Source organism: Augochlora pura, chromosome 3, assembly GCF_028453695.1.
Source record: "Augochlora pura isolate Apur16 chromosome 3, APUR_v2.2.1, whole genome shotgun sequence".
Lineage (NCBI taxonomy): Eukaryota > Metazoa > Arthropoda > Insecta > Hymenoptera > Halictidae > Augochlora > Augochlora pura.
Window position 1 is genome coordinate 29,760,848 of NC_135774.1, and position 19,017 is coordinate 29,779,864.

At 51.6% G+C, this 19,017-nt stretch overlaps 2 protein-coding genes across 5 annotated transcripts; both read right to left on the reverse strand.

Moving 5' to 3' along the window:
* Positions 1-151: 151 nt before the first annotated feature.
* On the reverse strand, positions 152-1,727 carry LOC144467983 (uncharacterized). The gene is made up of 3 exons (XM_078177028.1): positions 1,037-1,727; positions 310-830; positions 152-240 (listed from the first exon to the last, which is right to left on the reverse strand). Exons 1-3 carry the CDS (start codon positions 1,725-1,727, stop codon positions 175-177), a joined length of 1,278 nt encoding a protein of 425 aa, XP_078033154.1. The 3' UTR covers positions 152-174.
* An 890-nt stretch (positions 1,728-2,617) lies between these two features.
* LOC144467782 (uncharacterized) lies at positions 2,618-18,658 on the reverse strand. 4 transcript variants are annotated; one of them, XM_078176727.1, is made up of 7 exons: positions 17,993-18,658; positions 14,224-14,367; positions 12,693-12,854; positions 11,986-12,162; positions 10,560-10,706; positions 5,429-5,688; positions 2,618-5,245 (listed from the first exon to the last, which is right to left on the reverse strand). In XM_078176727.1, exons 1-7 carry the CDS (start codon positions 18,237-18,239, stop codon positions 5,051-5,053), a joined length of 1,332 nt encoding a protein of 443 aa, XP_078032853.1. In that variant the 5' UTR covers positions 18,240-18,658; the 3' UTR covers positions 2,618-5,050. The 4 variants fall into 4 exon arrangements, with proteins under 4 accessions (XP_078032853.1, XP_078032852.1, XP_078032851.1 ...); XM_078176726.1 differs by having other exon boundaries at positions 2,618-5,242; positions 10,443-10,706; XM_078176725.1 differs by having other exon boundaries at positions 10,443-10,706.
* Positions 18,659-19,017: the final 359 nt, after the last annotated feature.

Consider the following 19,017-nt stretch of genomic DNA (forward strand, 5'->3'; position numbering starts at 1 on the left):
ATTAATAATCGTATATATTAACAAAACAAATTCATTGCGCTCCATTCTCGTGGTGGAAATTAATTCTTAAATTCTAGATTTGTTATAAACTATTCTTTAGCCCATTAAATAAACAAACATTAGCACGAAAGCATTACCGTGATACATTTACTGTAATCGCAAATTGGAGATCCATCAGAATGTCTCAGGCTTGTAAAACTGCACGAGAATGATCAGATACGTGGTGATCACGCTGATGAACTGAAACAGATCGAAACGAACGATGAACAAAGGACCGACGATATAAAACAACGATCTGATCGGACTTACTCTCGTCAGCAAGGAATTGTCCATGTCGAAGAAATCGCACGCGGTGAATCGGACATCGTGCTGCTGCAGCTGCAACGCGAAATCGTTGGCCTCGTTCCGAACGCAATCGCGCTCGAAGTTCGCTCGCAGCAGGCTGTCCACACCGAAATTGCTCGGATAGATCGCTGCTTGATCCTCGCAGATGCTGACCCGTGTCCGTTCCTCGTTGCAGAAGTTGCGAAACGAGGCGAACTTGTTGAACTTCGTCAAGTATTGCGCGTCCAACACGAACTTTTGCACGCGCGGGCCGATCTTATTGATCTCGCGATGGGTCAGAGTGCACACCCAACACATCGCGACGAACTGGCCGAAGTAGATCATCCAAATCAAGTTGTTCAACAGTATGAAGCCGTTCTTCTGCTCCGCGGCGCTCATGTAGATACGGAACAGTTTGGCGACCACCATGATGAACGCGTTCGTGGAGCACAGTAGCAGATCCATACCGTAGATCTCGTTCATTGTCATGATCACCGAACACGCTTCTGCAAGGGACAAGAATTAAGCATCGAGCTCGAAAGAAAAAGGGATTGAAATTCCTGCGTATAAAAATGGCGGAGGTACTTCCAATATTACAAAAATTGTGAAAAAGTGAAATAAACTGGATCTTATAATTTTTACAAGGCAATACTTGTTGGTTGCTTTTGGACCTCGGTAGGTTCAGCGTTAAGAGTCCATCGAATCGTCTCACCACTGTGCAGCTTCCTGATTCTCCTAATCTTCAGAGCGACCCAGAAGCTCCCCAATTTCTCGTCCAAGCCCTCGATCGCCAGATTGATGGTCCGAAATCTCAGACAGATCATGTAGACGACGATATCGAAGACGAAGCTGTTCATCAATGTCTGCGCGATCGTGTAATAGAGCAGCAAGTCCGACGCGAAGATCTGATTAGGATCGGTGAAGTAGTAATAGAGGACGTGGCCGGCCAAGGATACGGGTCCGAGAAGGACGACCGTTAAGATGGCCAGGATTTGTCTGCTGCGAACGCTTTTGTCGTCGATGGAGAACTCTTTGTTGATCAGTCGATCCAAAGACTCCATCGTCTTCATCAGCTCCGGCCACTTGGCGTGGTGCTGCGCTATGTGACAGACGTAATAATACGACGACAGGTGGCAGATGGTCTCGTTCATGCAGTACATGATCTCGAACAGTTTGCTGGTGAACTCCCGGCCGAAGTTCGCGAAATCCATCACGCTGAACACGACGATCACCGTGCAGACGGCCACGTGGATCCCGCGGAGGATCACGGTGATCGGTTTAGGGCAGTTTTTCGGGCTACCGATTCCCACGCCGAGGAACCAAGCCACGTAAGTTATCGGGCGCAGAGTGTTCTCCGGATTCGGTGGGGTCTCCTCCACTTGAACCGTTGTCTCTTCCTCCATGATCGCGCGAACTCGGATCAAGAACTTGGATCAAGAACTCGTCTTCCCTTCTCTTCCGTTTTCTTCGAGGTTGTTGCCTCTCGAGCAGCTCGCCACATTCTACACGAAATTGCCAGGACACCTTGTCCCTCGGTGGATCCAGATCGCCGCGATAAGCGAGATCATGTAAAATTCAAAGGACCTTATGGTTTATGGGACGCGGGTTTTGGCAGATTAGATTCGTCGTTGATAGACACGAAGAGGCATCGACGTCCTGGCGGAAAAACCGTGAGAAATGAATTTACGAAATTGTTCCTCGACGAGCGCAAAGAACGGCAACGATTCGACGTGTTTCCCTTTAAGGGTGGATCGTCGACTACCAGCAGCTTTAACCCCTTGACGTAGTATTTCCTTCACAGTCACCGCGATTAGGAATTTTTCAATTGGCACAATTTCTTAGAAGGGATAGAATATTAATGTTTATTCCGTGCCTGAATTGACTTGTATGCTTAAATGTTAATAACAAGGGATTAGAATTTTATTCCAATTTTAAAGAACAGAATGATATCCGTACTTAATTATGTATTACTAGTAATATCCATCACGAGTCGGTTAACAAACCAGTCGAAGTGACTGGTTTGATATTATAGAAATGTTTCTAGGAGAAATTTTTGCATAAACTTTTTCATCGAAGGATTATAGAAATATAAGAGGATTATAGAAATATAGAAATAGCCATTGGGAGAAAATGATATACATTAGTCTCGTTAATTTTCTAGCGGTTCTAGCGTTAATTAAAATAGCGATGCATTGAAAAATAAGAATGTTCGAGCTTCGAAACGATCGTCGTTCGACGGACATGGAATTAAAGCTGAGAAAGTAATAGGGGTAGCTTGAATATGCCGCGTGTGTGTATTATCGAAAAACGAGCTTTATTTACCCAACGACTATATTACAATGTTATTATACAGTAAACATTTAAAATTGGGATAAAACGATAACGCTGAACATCGACCATTCTCATTATAACTCTTCTCTGTGTCGTCATGCGTGTTTGTCTGTCGTGTGGGCGTCCGTCCGTTCTCCGTTCTCTCCATCCTCGGTTGTCTTTAGAAATCAGGCGGCGCGGCGGTGGCGGGTCGAATCGAGTATCATACATTTTTTTCCGGTTTTCTGAGTTCGTTTTCTCTGTCTTTCTTTTTTTTTTTTCGTTTTTTTTCTTCGGGTGGGGAGAATTATTTCATGCGGGCTGTGACGATAGAATTCATTGGTTTAACATTCGCTCGTGTGCAGCAGCGACGGGGACCGTGCTCGACGCGTCGACAAGCGACCGTGTCCTCCCTCGAGATATTAGCGCCCCTCGCGATCGTTCCCGTACGTTCGTTTAGGCTCGTTCCCCTACGGTCGTCTCGCTCGTCCGTGCGCTTCTTACTTTTTTTTTGTGTCGTGTGGTTATTTAATCGGGAAAGGCAGCGATAATTATTCGAACACCGGACGTCGGTACGCGTTTCTTTGCTTCGCGGGACACTGGATTAATGATTTCTCTCTCTCTCTCTCTTTCTTTTTCACGCTCTCTTTCTCTCGCATCGCTTCTCAGCATCCCCCCCCACGCGGGGCGTGACAAAGCCTGTCGCGCGCGATCGCTTCTTACGTATCCTTACACGCATATATTGTATAATGTATATGTATGTATAATTTCATCTGTTAACGACGCTTTAGCACTACGATTTCGCCCGGCGGCCCGAGACAATCACGGTGGAATCGATAATTAGGCGGATTACGGAGGGGAGGGCGGGGGAGGGTGGAGAATTTCGTGACCGCGGCTCGTTTCTTCCAGCAATTTGGACGATGGGCTCGAATTCCGGCGTGTTGTCCCGCGAGGGACGTTTCACAAAAACCGAGTTGTATAATTCATCGAGGAGGATAACGGGCAGGCAGTTGTTCTCATCATGAATTAGCGATAAATCCACGGAGGCGAGATCTGGTCGGAACGAATAAAGGGGGGTAAAGGGGTGTGAACGGAACGTCGCGGTTCTCGGGACGCCGATGGCGCGCGCCGCCATGTTGCCGGGGCGCGCGCGCGCGCGGGTACAATTCTGTGACCGTTTTCCACGCCGTTTGAATAGTTCGCCTAAGATTAGAGGTATGTTTAGCCTCGACCCACTCGAGAATGCCCTGCCAATTTGCTTCACCATCGCAGCGGGTTTCCGTGTCGAGCCAAACGAGACGATCGAACGCGTTCGGTATCATTTTTCGCGTGAGACGGAATTTAACGTTGATACACCGGGTGTGTGCGCTTCTCCCCTCGTCGCGACTTAAACAGTAAGCGCCTCCGCGACGTTCGCACGAATCATTGTCGCGTACTTTTCAGCGTTTTCAGCGTTTTCAGCGTCCGCTCATAGGAATCGCTCCGCGGCCTCGTCCACTAAATTTTAATGCCACTATACGCGCGGTGCTCGGGAACGCGATCTCCCCCGATCGTGGAATCGTGTCGGAGTCGTCTCGCGGTCAAAGGCGCCTCTCGTTCGAATCTGTCGTTCAGCAGCTGGATCGATCTCTGTGTGCACCGTGGTTCGACCGTTACGATCTGATATGTGACGTTAAATTAGTCGAAAAATCTGTCGGGCGCTACTGTAAATGTAAGAACCGTCTGATATGTCGGTGAAAAGAACATTGTTGAATCGGCAACGGGGCTGACTTCGGTACAGCTCTCTGAAGCTCGCGACAAAATCCCGGTCGAACGAAACCGAAGGAAAAAACCGATCCTCGCGTCGATCGTTGCCCGAAAACCGACTTGGGCGGTGGGGGGCGCGTGTCCAGAGATTATTGTCGCTAAGAAACGAACGCGGTGCCGACTGGACGCGCGAAGGCTCCGTCGAACAACGATGATAATACCGAAAATGAGATCCTTTTGCGTGAACTCAAGGGGGGGAGGTGTGTGGGGATCACAATGTCGACCGTCCAACGTCGCCCGAGCGATGCGTCGCCAGGGCAAAGAGGGTCCTGGGAGATCCGACGATTCGAACCGATTTCGCTGTACCTCGGCCGCCGATCTCACAGCCGAACCCACGCTCCACCATCGCAGCGACCCTACGTCCGATCTAGATACATCCGGCGCCTGGATATTGAAAAATATATCTTTTAATAAACAATGCTAGGCCTTCGTGCGTGGCTCGAACAAACAGCAGCTTCAACGTATCAATGCGGCCCCCGTTTCGCGCGTTCGTGGCAGCGGTCGCCCGCCGCAGAGAAACATCGATCGACGGCTCCGTCCGTGTCCGGTCCTCGATCCGAGGATCCCCGACGATCACGGAACCGCGACATCGTTATCCTATCCGGCTTCACTACACTTGGAAAATGTCACCCGTGGCGCGCGGCGCGATGTTCGTTTCGAAGATGGACGTTGTTGGCGTGGTGATCGGCGCCATTTCCCCGAACCTGTTCGCGTTCACGCCGGTCGTCGTGATCGCCGTCGTGATCGCCGTCGTCATGGTCTTCAGCGGCGTCTCTTCCGTGATGTCCGACGTTGTCGGCACCTGCTGGGGTACAACGATAATTACCATAGCCGTGTAAACGTGCCGATCGAGCACAGTGTGGGGCAAAAATTGAGTGGAATTTCTTTCCATTCTTTGAATTCATTTTTCGACGATCGAGCAAGACTAATCTACTGATGCTAAAATCCATTCAATTTGAACCCCCAACTGTATATTCGAGACCGGTACCTCGTTGTAGAAGACCTCTTTCCCTTCCTCGACGGATGGCAGCAGCTCGTCCGTGGAATGCGGCGTCCTCGGGCTAGGGGTCGGCGCGACCTGCTGCTGCTGTTGCTGCTTCTCCTGCTCCCTCTGCTTCGCTAGCCGAAGCTCCTGCAGCGCCTGTCGTTGCTCCTTTTCGTTCCTCTCCTTCTCGAGGCGTCGGGCGCTGTAGCTACGCGCCGACGACGTTGAACTGTGAATCGAGGTTAAGCTAGGACGACGAGAACCTGGCGGAAACAGGGACGAGAAGTTCAGTTCGAGCTTGCCGGCTCACGGTCACCCTATACTCGTCCTCCCGCTACTCTAACTTCTGAGTGCCTAGGTTGAATTCGGCGGGGCCACGAAATCTAGCTGCTCCGATCAAAGACAGATCCGTTAAGGCTTCTCTAGATCAGTTGTTCTACGACTTCGGTACAGGCCGATGATTATGCGAGCTTCGATGATAGAGAGGAGAATATATACCGGGTCTTTCTCGATTCCGCGGAGCCGAGTCTCTCTACCGAGTGGTCGCGCGTCCCGGGCGACCCCCTTTGAAAGCACGCTCGAGTAGAATGGAAATGTTAATTCGATTGCGAGGCGGTTTGATTAATTGTTACCCCTTGGAAGTCGCTCGGCGGCGATTCTAGGTCAGCCACGATTCTAATCGAAACGGCTATTTCTGTCGTTATCGGGGGGGACAGCGGATATTTATGAACCTTGTAATGCATTTCGCTCCGCGTAGAATACGCCGGTAGACGGTTTATTAATCGCGCAGCGGACTCGGACCCGCGTCGGCCGGGGTGACGGAAGGTCTCCCCGTAACGAAAGACCCGAACAGATAAATCGAGCGAGTCGAGAATTCTCGGGAGGAGATCGGTGACGGCGCGCAACGAGGGACGATCCCCGGCGATCCCTGTGGGAACCCTCGCGGCTGTTCCAGTGTGAAGGAGGAGGGACCATGTTCTTCAGAGTGAGGGTGTGACGAGAGGGGTACGCGATCGATGAGTTCACCATGGTCAAGCATAGACGAGAAAGCGGATGCAGCAGCGTGGTGTCGGGCGACTCCGTCGACGTGAGAGCTTTCCCCCCACGGCCGTTAATCAATGCGACTCTCCTTCGCGAGCGGACCTTGGATATTCCGTCCAAATGAGATTCTTTGACACGAAGTGGCAGCGCGTCGCGGCGCCGGCGCCTCGCGCGCCTCACGCGCGTTCCATGCGGACGAATGCAGTGCAGGCTCCTGGGGAGCGGCTCTCAAGTGTTCCCAATTCAGGGACCTCGTTACCAGTCCTTATTGATTAACGGCACCGAAGGGCGACAGAAAATAAGCCTGGACGGAGAAAGAGCGGCGCGTTTCTGCCATCCTGTTGCACACCAGCCAGCTATAGGCCGCGGCGCGACGCTCCGCGTTATTTAATTGCCCGCGCGAGGCCGAGACGAGGCGGACGGCCCGCCCTGAATCGCACCGGGCGTTCTCTCGGCTCTTTTCACCATTTTCTCTACGAGCCTCGAACGAGACGAACCGCGCCCGGCTAGAATGGCTCCGGACGCTCAATTATTCCTGTCGCGACCACGCGCCCAGCGAAGATGGAAACTCGCCGCGCCGCGCCAGTGAGAGAACGTCGCCATTTTCCCGAGCTGGCAAGCGCAGCCACGCCGAGGATGTCCACGGATCGTTACTATTGGCTGCGGGACGCGAAGCCTCGATCTTTCTAAATAATTCAAGAGAAGTTCCATTGAAACGCTCGAGAAAGCGGGAAGTTACAGAAATAACCCTTTGCCCGGCGAGGATTTCTCGGCGCACCGGCGGAGAAGGGTTCTTGGGCGCGCCGGTTCCCAATTGCTTCAGCTCTGGGATATATATCTCGAGCGAAGATTATTATCGTTCAAATTAAACTGATATCTAGTTTGATCATTTTAAGCCACCTTTCGCGTCGGATAAACTTCGGAGGGTGAATTCATCCCCTCTGAAGAATCTAATTCTCTGTAATTTATCCGAGAACTAAAGCGACCTAAAGCGAACACCTAAAAACTCTCCCTCGCGAGTACACTTTCCTCAAACAAATATTTTACAAACCAAACATCGAATATCGATGAAAATGGTACATACTTTAACAAAATTAATTTCAATTGAAAGTAGGCAAGATCAACTAAAATTAATATTTATCCCAAAAGTATGTCATCCCGGTCTCGGTGCCGCCACCGTGTCGGCATTCGTCTCGAAAGGGTTAAACGCAACAGATTCCCCGGCTCGGAGCACAAAGAACATTCGTCGCAAAGCGTTCCGTTCTCGGACAATTCGTCGCCCGTTGACTCGTGCATTCGGGATGCGAACGGGAAAGTCGCCTCTAATCTTCCTCGGCGATTAAAGAAACGAACTTGAATTCGCTTCCTGTTTCGTCCGGTTGCATCGAGATCCGCAGTCGCGTAACGCAACCATCGAAGAAAGTGTGAAGCAGAAATGCGGGGGAGGGGAAAGAATATCAGCGTCCCGCAGCCACGGTTAATCTCCGCGGAGTTTTCGGCGAAAGCACAAAAGCGCAGCTCGTCGGAAGCGAGAGACGGCGATTGTTCACGCTCGCTCGCTTGTTATTCGAGGTGCGAGGCCTCGTCGAACGCGACCCACCCCAATTAGAGGGTCTAAGCGTTAGAATTTCCCGTCGGTTTCCGCCCCCCCTCCCTCTCTCTCTTTTCTTTTTTATTTCCGAGCGGGCGTGTTCCTCGTGAAAGCGCGCGGAATAAACAGCCGGGGCCCGAGAAGCCTCCGTTAATTGGAACACAGCTCGGCGCGGTTGCGTTCATTAAAAACCACAGCCGGGCGGCGAACATCGGCAGGGGGCAGGGGGCAGGGGGGAGAGGGGGAAGGAAATCGGCGGCGGGGAGGAAGGATCGAAGCCATCTCGTCTCTTTCGTTTCTTTTTGGTTTTGCTGCGGGGAATGTAGGGGGGGAGGGCTCTCGCATGCGATTCCGGCACCGTGATGCGTGCGTGTGCGGCGAGCTAGCTAGTGCGTAAAGATTTCGTGTCTCTCTACGTCTTACCAGAAGAACAGTTTCGTTCGTTAACGAGCAACGAAATCGGCCGCTGCCATCTTGCTATCTCGTAACACACTCGTGCAGCGCTTTATTATTTTGGACAGTACAATTAGAACAATCGGTAGTCGGTTTTGGCAGTGTTTTCTGTGTCTCGCGATCGTCGGCCACGATCTGCGTGCCACGATTCCATACCCGGAACCGTGCCCGTGTGTCCTGTGTTCGTTGTCTCTGGCGCAGTGCCGTCACGGAAAGTCGGTGAACAGAGGGGGTGTGGGAGCGAACGAGGCGTCCGTGGGTGTTCCGTGCAGCGGCGTAGGACCGTACGGATGCCTCCGGGCGTGCATCGCCACCCAACCCCTTGCCCGGCGACTTTCCACGACCGCCGCTGTTCTTAGTGTTGTGTTGTGAGGAATCATTGAAATGTCGACCGGCGTCATCGTTCTGTCGCGAGATGACGGTGTGTCGTGGAGCGGAATAGAAGAACAATATATATATATATGTATCTAAACGGAGAAACTGGGTTTCGTCATCGTTGCCCAGCACGAAATCAGGTCCTGCGTTTCCGCGTCGGTTTTCTACATGCTCCGAACGGGCAACCATCGGCGTGCGAACGATCTTCGATCGGGGAACGATCCAACGAATCGTGAACGAGGGAACGCAGTCGAGGCGTGGGTGGTAAAAAACGCTAAGTCACAACAAAACTACGACACAACAGCGAGAACGGCACGGTACGACTCGAAGCACCACCATCATCTTCTTCTTCTTCGTCATCGGTCTCGCCTCCTCACGATTTGACCAAGAAACAGGGAAAACAGCGAAAAACGGAATCAATCGATAGAATTAATTCCGGCGAACGGATAATGGGAGTCGAGTGGTCCTCCTCTGGTTCGACGCAACAGGAAGCTAACGAGCGCCCCGCCGCCCTTCGACCCCGCTTGCTTGTCCCGATGCCGAATATAATCGCGGCGCCGAGTGCTGTCTCCGATACGGTTTCGATGCCGATAAGTAGACTGCGGATAAACGATCCGAAATAATGCATCGGCTCCACGAAACGAGAGTTCAATGGAAACTTCGTTCCCTTAATAATCATCGATCCGGTCCGCAGTGTACTAACGAGACAGTTTGCAAGACACCGGCTAGACTTTCATCTCAAAATTGAACGTCGTCCGCGTGGAAGTTCCGTTGTAACGATATTATTAATTTATGCGAGCTACACCGATTCCGTGGATTTATTTTACCGACCGATAACAGCTATTTTTCTCAAACTTTACACCGTCGTTTCTAAAGTCTTCATTCACATCGCAATTCGTAATCTTAATATTCATCTACATTAATGTAATTTCATTACTTGGTATTCTCTAATTGTACTCCAACCGCAATCGCAAAGTGCATTATAAATTAAATAAATTGAAGCCTGCATCGCGAACTGTAACATGATCCAATTGTAGACTAATTTAATTACTTTGTAGTTATAAATTCTCGAGTAATCCAACTCCGATTGTAATTCCGATGATTGCTTGCATCTCAACAAAGCGAACAGAATACGTGTTTGACGTAGCAAGTTTGAAATCTCGATAACGATTAATTACGATTTATCTTAATTTTCGTGTGATCTCGTCGCCGTTGCGTCGAACGTGAAACCAGTAGACCGCTCGAAGGCAAATGAACGACGGAAGAAGAAAGAAGGAGAGAACACGGCCGAAGAACGAGTCATTCGAGCTAGAAGAATAGGAGAAACGTAGGACAGAGAGATAGATAGATACAGAGACAGAGAAGACAGAGACAGAGACAGAGAGAGAGAGAGAGAGCTGTGAGTAATCGTTTTTCTGTTCTGTAATGTAAGATAGACAAGTGTGTTTCTTTTTTTGCGGGTGTGTGTCGTGTCTCTGTACACAACGTGAGAGATGCGGGCAGATAGAAGAGAAGACAGACAACGAAAGAGTTAGAAATTGATCGTTGATCGTCTACCGAGGCCGTCGGACGATCCCTCAGCCACGTCGCTAAGGGTACGTCGATGCTTGTTCCCGCCTTTGGTCGCCTGCAGGTGACACGATATAAGCAAGATGGCGGCGGCACGTGCCGCACCTGCTCTCGACGCTGGTACCAAAGGGCCGCGGCTTCCGCCGCTGCTCGGCCTCCTGTTGTACCCGTAGGTCAAAGGTCCTCCTCCTGTGCTGCTTCTTTCGCTGGAACGGGAGGACGGTCGGCCGCCGTGAAGCGTCAGTGGTATACCTGTTGGATTTCAATCGTCATTTTCCACGGCCTCCACGAGAATACGTCGGCCATTCTTCGTTCGGCTTCGCGGAGCAGCCGTTAACCCTCGCTCAGCCGATTCCGGGCCATTTTCAAAACCCACGTTCTTCGCTCGTCTCGCAGAGATGCGTGGCGATCTTTTCGACTCGGCGCACTCGAGTGCGCGTACGCACCCCTCGCAAAACACTCTTGCGCGCTGCTCGGGGAATCGGGGACGCACTTGCGGTCGCAGAATGAAATCGTAGGAGAGAAGCTTGTTCTACAAGATCCGTCTAAATAGAATACTATTTTCGAAATTCGAGTCAGCGTGTCCGACCGTCCGGTTCTATTCCGTGACGAACGCCGTGTCGCGTTCACTCGACCCGACCAACGTGTCGACTGGAAAACAGTTTCCCTTCGAAACTTCGTTCCGCAGAGTAATTACTTCGTAATTAGTTTCGTCGAGCGGCGATCTACTCGCGCGTTTGATACGCGATCGTCCGGTTTCGCGCAGCTGCCGTAAAAGAAGGGAACGAGATCGTTCCGCTTGATTCTCCTGTGTCGTCGGGGAGACCGTGTCTCGGAATCACGATCGGCTGTTCAAGGGTTAATCGGAGAACGAGAAGTGATCGAGCAAGCGTGAGACGAACAAGATAAAACGAGGCTGACACCGGTGTAGGACGGAATCGGTGGAACTGGATTACGGTAAACCGACCAGAAGGTGAGAGGGAAGCGGACTAGAAGGATCAAAGTTCGAGGAGCAAGTAGGGCGAAGTATATCGGAGGTGTATCGCGTCGAGGAGAAGTCGCGAAAGTAAACTGATTAGAGGCGGCGCTGGGAACGCGAGTAATCCGAGTGCGGTGGTAACTCGATGAGACCGCGGGCCGTGTGTACAAGGCAGAAGTATTCGGAGGCAGTCGGCGATTGTTAACCCTTCGGTAATAGCAGCGCCGTCGAGATTCCCTCGAAATAGAACGAAGCGAAGATTGGAGTGCTCCTCGCCGATACTTAAAGTTATTGATTCGACGCGGCTAGGAGGTCGTCGTAATGGAATATGGAGGCGGTGGTTCCGGTGTGCCGCGGTAACACGAACCGGGTGTATCGTTCGCGCGAACGCAACGGTGCAGAATCCTTGTGTGCGGATCGTCACCGTCCGGATATCCGAGGTCCGTTCGATCTCGATCCTGGTTGACACGAACACGGTGTCCATCGATCGTCGATGACGGGACGCGGGGATTCGGCCCCGCGGGGGCTGTTGCGCGCCAGAGAGGTACTCACCCGTGTCGCTGGAGAACAGCATGGGCGGCGCGTGGTTCGCGTTGGCATAGTGCCGCGGCCTTGTGTATCTCGCGCGGCTGAACAACTTGAGCACGAAGCATATCATCGCCGTGAATATCGCGATTCCCGATGCTATGCAGAGCAGGGTCGGAATATCCGTAGTTATCAGCACCAGATCTGCCAACAGAGGCTACGGCTTCACAAACACACTCTCGATGGCAGGGGAGAAACGAAAGTTCGCTAGAGCACGGCCGAATGATTTCTGGATTAGTTCGCTCGGAGAGATGTTCGAACGTTTCTTTCGTGACGGTCTATAAGACGGTTACGGAGCCAGTTACTGTGCCTTTTGTTCATTTTCAAGCACGATTAATTTTGAATTCGTATGTATCAGACGTATCCAATTTGTTGAATTAAATTCGGATTTGTTAAAGTTGAGCATAAAAGAGATGAAAGTTCTTGAAATACTATCGACGAAAAAAACTTTAAAATTGACTTTTAAGTAATTTAGTAACACAGTTCATTAAATTGATCCAATGTTAATTAATAAAAATATAAAGCGAGCAGCACCGTCCCGAACCATACAATAGAGAGAATATTTTTAACCCGTGCACTGAAGGGTTTGAAATTAAAGGGCACTGTGTTCACGAGACCGGGTTCTTTCGTTGATTACTTTTGAACGGGATTGGCAATTATTTGGCACGGTATACCTTCGGCGCAGAACACCTTCCTGTTAGACTTGGACAGGGTGGTCCTATGGTAGCCCTCCTCGCAGTCGCACACAGCATTGTGCTGCACTTGAGTGCAGGTCGAGTGCTGATCCGTAAAAGTGCAAGTCGCGCGATAGAAGCACTGCTCCCCGAGTCTTTTGGCTGGAAAAACCGGTCGGTTGTTCGATTACTTGACCTAGACTACTTCTCGATCGTCTGACCGAGCCTACGGCACCTCTACTGGCAACGCGGAACCATGCACGAAACACTCGCATACACTCTCTTAACCCCTTGCACTACGATTCCTTTCAAACCGCGGTGATTAGCATTTATTTATCCTTAATATTTTTAATAAAAGAACCAGACAATTTTGTTTTATTATTTTTATGCGCTTTCCTTTCTAGATTTTGATAAGAGAAAAATTTATTTTTATTTCGACATAGTGGAAATTAATATTTATTAGATCCTGCATAAAATCTGTATCACGAGTCTGACTTGTCATTATAGTGCAAGGGGTTATGTCCTGAAAATTAGCATAAACACTTGTCACTTTTATAACGCGATTTCTGGGGTAATCAGTCACTGTACACTTTATTATATAACACGTCCTATTCAATAGTTATTGTATTTTTGGCTTATCTTCGGACGTCATTAATTTCTCATTATTTCACTTTGCTTAATTTCGAATCTCTTTTGTACGTTTTTTACTCTATAATTATAATAATAATTATGCTAGAAAACGAATTAAAAGCAGTGTAGTTAATCGCCCTAATCGATTCGATTATCCTAGAAAAATAAACCTCTTAAATATACTCGTCGCTGAGAAATGGCAATTTGAAGTGTCGCGACAAATCCTTCGATTTCAATCGAAAATTGAAATCTCAATTGAAAATTGAATTCTCTCCGATACACGTAAATAAATTAAATGCAGGATATTGTTATCAATGCCGAGTTCAGCAAGAAATTAGAAGGCCCCGATAATTTCGATGAATCCGGTCGACGGTCTATTGTGCCGTTTAATCGAGTTTCGCGTTCCAGAAAAACGCGAGGAGAAAATAATGGAGCGCGAGTGGATACGCGGGGATCAATTATCATTTGAAACCCGAGGGGAGGGAGCCAATGAATGCTCGTTTGAAACAGATAGGAGGATCAGCGCGTTAGTCCGTGACAAGCGTTTGAATAACCGGGCGTCAAAACGGATCGGGCACGCGAGGGGAGGAGCGGAACACAAAACGTTCTATTCACTGCGCGTCGAACAATCGTTTAAAGACGACGGCCAGCTTCCTCGACATTTATTTTCTCGTCTCTGCTGCTGCTCCTCCATTCGCTATGCCCCGTTCCCACTCTATGCTTCTCTCATGCTACCTCACACTCTCCCTCTCTTTCTCGCTCTCTCTCTCTCTCTCTCTCTCTCGCTCGCACTTTTCTCTCTTTCTCTCCCGTTCCCTCTGCCACTCTTTCGTTCTGTCCGCGTTACCATGGAGTTTTTGATATCGGAACGACCTACTTGAACGGATCGCGTGCTACATACGTTTGGCACATCCTTTGCTAGCCCCAAGACGAACCGGATGGTATTTCTCGCACTCGCAGAGACCGGTGGCGGTGTCGCAGACCACGTGCAGCAGCTCCGGATTGCACGAGTCATCGCACGGCGAGCCCAGGAACTGTCCTTTCGCTGGAAACACGATAGCAATCGATACTTTTGCACGGTGCGCCCGGTTTCTAAATAAGTTACACGGTCCGCGAATAGCACGGGGGAATCGACTGTCGTTTCGGGGACGGATATACCGGTCCGGGAGCCGAGAGGACGATTCTCACGATTTCGGGCTGACATTTTTGCAAATCGTTGCACCCAGAAATAAAAATTCTGATTTTACATAAATCGTCGGCAACTCGTCGACGCGTAAAATCGTCGTAATTTCGTAAAACCGAGGCGGGCGACGATGAACATCCACTCGTATTTGAGCTTGGAGCTTCTACTTTCGAAGCTCATTGCTTATTTTCTCCTAGCAGTTTTTTATACGAGCAAGCGCGAGATTGAAGCTTACTCGAAAATGCCACGAATCGAGATTGCCTGGAAAACAGCGGACAGCTGAGCGGATCTCCCGCAGACGCGAATATTAAAACTTTTCTTTCGCCGGCGACCCCTCGAAATTTACGCCTTTACGAAATTATAACAGTTCAAGCGATCCGCGCCGTATCCACACGTTCGGAATCAAAGCCTTTGACAGGGGACTTTATAAAATTGCACAGCCGCGTGTTCTTTCATCTCGTAAAAAAAAAAAAAAAAAAAGAAAAATCCGTTCGCACCGCGGAGCGGAAAGTTGAAACGATGCGACGCCAGAAGAGGAGCGTCCTCGTTGATTAATTACACGAAGTATCTCGCGTCCGCGGTCTTCGAGCGACAGATAAGATAAAACTAGCCGAGTCGAAAAGGAAGTATTTAATTGTGCAGGTCGCGGCGAACCCGTTCTTTGGCCCTTTGTCACGCGAGGAGCCGACCGCCGGTGGCTGCTCCGACTAATAAAAGACGGAAGCATTGTCGTGTACGGTATCCGGCCGATCAAAAGATGCCCGGGCGCCGCGTGTTTCTTTGTAATCAACAATCGGCCGGCTCGGCCCGCGACGCGCACCATCCTTTTAGGTCCCGCGGGGGCCGTGATCGTTTTGTTTCGGAAATTACCGGGTTAACTTTTCTCCGGTTAATTGCGACGTTTCGCGGGGGCCGTGTTACATGGGCCGGGCAACTCGCCAGACGACTCCGCTATCGATTCCCGGCTTAATTACGGTATTACATCGTTATTAAATGTTTCGGAGAATCAGCCCTGTGCAACGAGGCGAGCGCCATTAGCACCGTTGGCCGGCGTTCAGGACCGTGTCCGCCATACACCGTGGCTCCGCTAATTAAGCTTCTTCGGGATCGTTGCGAGCCGGCTGCCAGATCCTCTCCGATTAGCATCTTCGAATTCTCGTTTCCCGAACGATCAAATTCAATCCGCCTAGCATACGAATGGAGGATTCCTTCTTACGGGAAGACCGATCGAAGGTGGACGCGTTTTCCTTCTCGGCTCTGGCATTCCGAGTCGGAACCGAAGATGTCCGACTTGGACTAAACCCTATTCGACCCTTATAAGATATATTTCTCGAAAAGTATTTAACGTTAGGCGTTGAACGACGGGTCACTAATTTTTTAATTTGCTTGGATTGCAAAGACACATTTACGAGTTAGTTGTTCAACATATGTGTGACTCGTGGAAAATATGAAAATAACGCTCTTGGAAATCAGAATAAATCTGTTACTATATGGTAGAACAGCACAAGTCAATTTCAATGTATTGATTGCACTGAAGCTTGTGCAATATGGCAAGCTATGGACTGAGGTAATTATCTACTTTGAAACATTATTGGTACGAAGCTTTACTGACAGCACAAACATATTGTTACCTTTATAAACCAGTGTAAAACAGTTGCATTCAAGTGCTCAGTAATTCTAGTGTTAAATCTTAGATGAACCGAGGAACCGACCGCTACAAGGCTCGAACCTACCCCATCAGACTCGAGCTGCTTCTGTTGGAAATGCAGAAGTGATTTCCCGTCGAAATATTAAAATCTAACGATCCAATTAAGGGCGGAAGGCTCGATGACAAGGAAAAGACGAAACCACTCCACCTGGGGTTGGAAGCTACCTCTTCAGCTCGGAGCCGACCACTCGAGAATCAATTGGCCCGTGCATTGGCAGCGTCGGGCGGAAGTCAGGGGGGTCGCGGACGTTTCTGTGGCCGCGCGTCGCGAAGAATAGCATCCCCGTGACAGCCCTTATCCGACGACCGAAGGTGGTCGGTTGATTACGGTGGTGACCTCGTTCGACGGGACCGCGCGGGGCGCGACTTGCCGGCGTTTCTCGAGCCGGTTATCGAGCTCTCCTTTGCAAATGGGACTCTACTGAATGGCACGAAAAAAAAAACCAGAGATGAATGACGCACGGTTCTCCCTTTGTTAACCTTTCCCACGACGCGATCTCTCTCTCTCACTCGTATTTCGCCCTCTCTTGTTTCGGATTTTCGCACGCCCCTGTGGGCCGAGGGCAGGCCGAGGAAGAGAGGCTCCTTTAAAGCTCACGCAGCCTGCAGGCGGTGTGCAAGCCTCCCACACGCGGACGCCGTGCAAGAGAGCTTGCAGCATCCATTAAAATCAATACCGACGGCGTGGTTGGCGCGAAAATCAAGAAGGACGAGGGCTCCGACGCGGCTCTGCACGCAGGCGCGAGAACCGCAGCCGCGTTCCGTGACACGTACTATTTGTTTTCTTCCCCCTCGGACCCAGTTTCCCTCGAGGAATTTGCATGATTGCGCTTAGGATGCGCGGCCCTCCGGAATCGACCGTATTCGACGTTTCGCCGAGCCGAATTTCGTAGCCGTCGACGGCTGCCGGCCCACCGTCGCCCGAGTAGCCACCGACGAGTAAAATCGTAAAATTGACAACGTTCGATCGAGTAGCTTCTCGGCGGGGTGCTCGAGCGAATCGATCACGGCCGATCCCAGAGAAGAGCAAACGCGGCGATTGAATGACGATGACAGTGTGACGAGAGTGTTTACCCTCCGGCGCGGCGGAGTGTTTGCCCGCTCGGTATCGAGCGAGAACCGCGTCTCCGCGTGCGATCGTCCTTGTTTCACCTCGCGACGAGGCGACGAGGCGGCGAGACAACGTTCTTCCTGCCCGCGGTAGGGCGTGTGTATCGATCGAGGAACAACCTGGTGGGACAGAGGCGCGCATCGGGGCGTCCTCGATCGCCGGGACGGTCTCCTTGGCAGCTCGCTGAACAACTCGGTCGTTCGCGAATCGCCTGGAAACCTCGATCGGTGTTCAGAGAATTCCCTGGTCGCCGGCCGCGAAGCCGACGTTCGCGGACACACTCCGCGGCACTCTGCACCGCGTACAAGCGTGTCAACAACCCTCCAACCTCCTCGCCCCAGTTTCCAACCCCATCAAAACGCTACGCTCTCGCGGCTCCATCGTCCCGTCCGACGCGCACTCGAGACGCGTATCCAACAATTCCGACGAGTTCTCCTTGCAACCTCGTCTCCTCCGGGGGGCCAGAGGTCCCGGTGCAGGATGGCGGCGACCGCCTCGAGAACCCTCCTCGTCCCAGTTTTTCCAACCCCGCGTCGAACGTCTACGCTCCTCTCGGTCCCGTCGTCCGCGCGCACTCCGACACGCAGATCCAACGGTTTCCCCGACGGGTCGTTTTGCGGACTCTCCTCCGGGGCGAGAAAGGTCCTGCCCGGCACCGACCGACTCACCAGCAGTGATGTTCTCCTCGAGGTAGTCCTCGTCGTCGTCGTAGACATCGATGTCGTCTTCGTCGTCGTCGTTGTTGTTGGCGACGGCCAGGCTGGAGCCGCGCAGGTCATCACCTGCGAGGTGTCGGCTTGTCGGCCGGTCGTTCGCGCCGCAGCCGACGCGGCTCGAGACCAGGAAGACGAGGCAGATCAGCAGGAGCCAGGAACGGCAGCAGGTCAGTCTCAGGGCGGAGGGAAGTGCGCTCATCGCCCCCGCGGCGCGAGTCAACCCCCGAAACCGACCACCGGCGGCGCATCGACATCCTTCCCCGTCGCCTGCCCTACCCCCCTCCCGCCCTCCAGCACGCCTTCTCGCCCTCTAGGCGTTTCGCGAGCGACTCGTTGCTCCCCGCTTCTGCCGAGCTGTATCGTTCACGGCGACGACCGCGTCCCAGGACTGGCCCCGTTCGGCCCCTCTCGGGCCACTTCCGCGGGCCCTCTTCGCGGGCCTCCTCGGTCCACGGCCCCGCGATCCCCTCGGACTCGCCCTAAAACACGAGGCACGAGACCCGTCCAAGGCGCCTTTCGCCGCCTGCACACGCGCAACCGAACCACCCGACGCGGCCAACGAGAGAGGACTCGTCGCTCGTTCCCTGTTCTGTCGGACAGCGTTCTCCGTACCGATGCTCCCCGTTCACTGACGCCTTCCTTCCGTTAGCCGGTCGACCACCGCTGCCGCAGCTGCGCGATGTGCCAACCCCCGCTCGCCTCCCTACCATCGACACCCTTCCACCCTTCGTTCCAGTCGATCCGGATCGCGGCTCTGCCTCCGGTCGCCTCGCGAAACACCACCGCGACTACCATAGACTATCGCTGGTTGCTTCTCGAACCGACACGGCTCCTGATTGGCCCCGAAATCTTCACCCTAGAACCGCTTCTCCCGTTTCGGAACGTTTCGTCGTCGATGCCCCGTCGTCGCTACCTTCGAGTTTCGAGACGCCAACAATATCGGTCGAACGACGACGTTATCGTAAATAGAGACGGAA

Excerpts from the sequence above, each read along its gene's own strand:
- LOC144467983 (XM_078177028.1), bottom strand. The coding sequence starts at position 1,727 with ATGGAGGAAGAGACAACGGTTCAAGTGGAGGAGACCCCACCGAATCCG. Across the intron at positions 831-1,036 it reads AATCAGGAAGCTGCACAGTG|AAGCGTGTTCGGTGATCATG; the intron begins GTGAGACGATTC and ends TGTCCCTTGCAG. Across the intron at positions 241-309 it reads ACAATTCCTTGCTGACGAGA|TTCATCAGCGTGATCACCAC; the intron begins GTAAGTCCGATC and ends GATCTGTTTCAG.
- LOC144467782 (XM_078176725.1), bottom strand. The coding sequence starts at position 18,239 with ATGAGCGCACTTCCCTCCGCCCTGAGACTGACCTGCTGCCGTTCCTGG. Across the intron at positions 5,689-10,442 it reads GGGATCGTCCGACGGCCTCG|GTTCTCGTCGTCCTAGCTTA; the intron begins GTAGACGATCAA and ends TGTTTCCGCCAG. Across the intron at positions 5,246-5,428 it reads AAGAGGTCTTCTACAACGAG|CAGGTGCCGACAACGTCGGA; the intron begins GTACCGGTCTCG and ends GTTGTACCCCAG.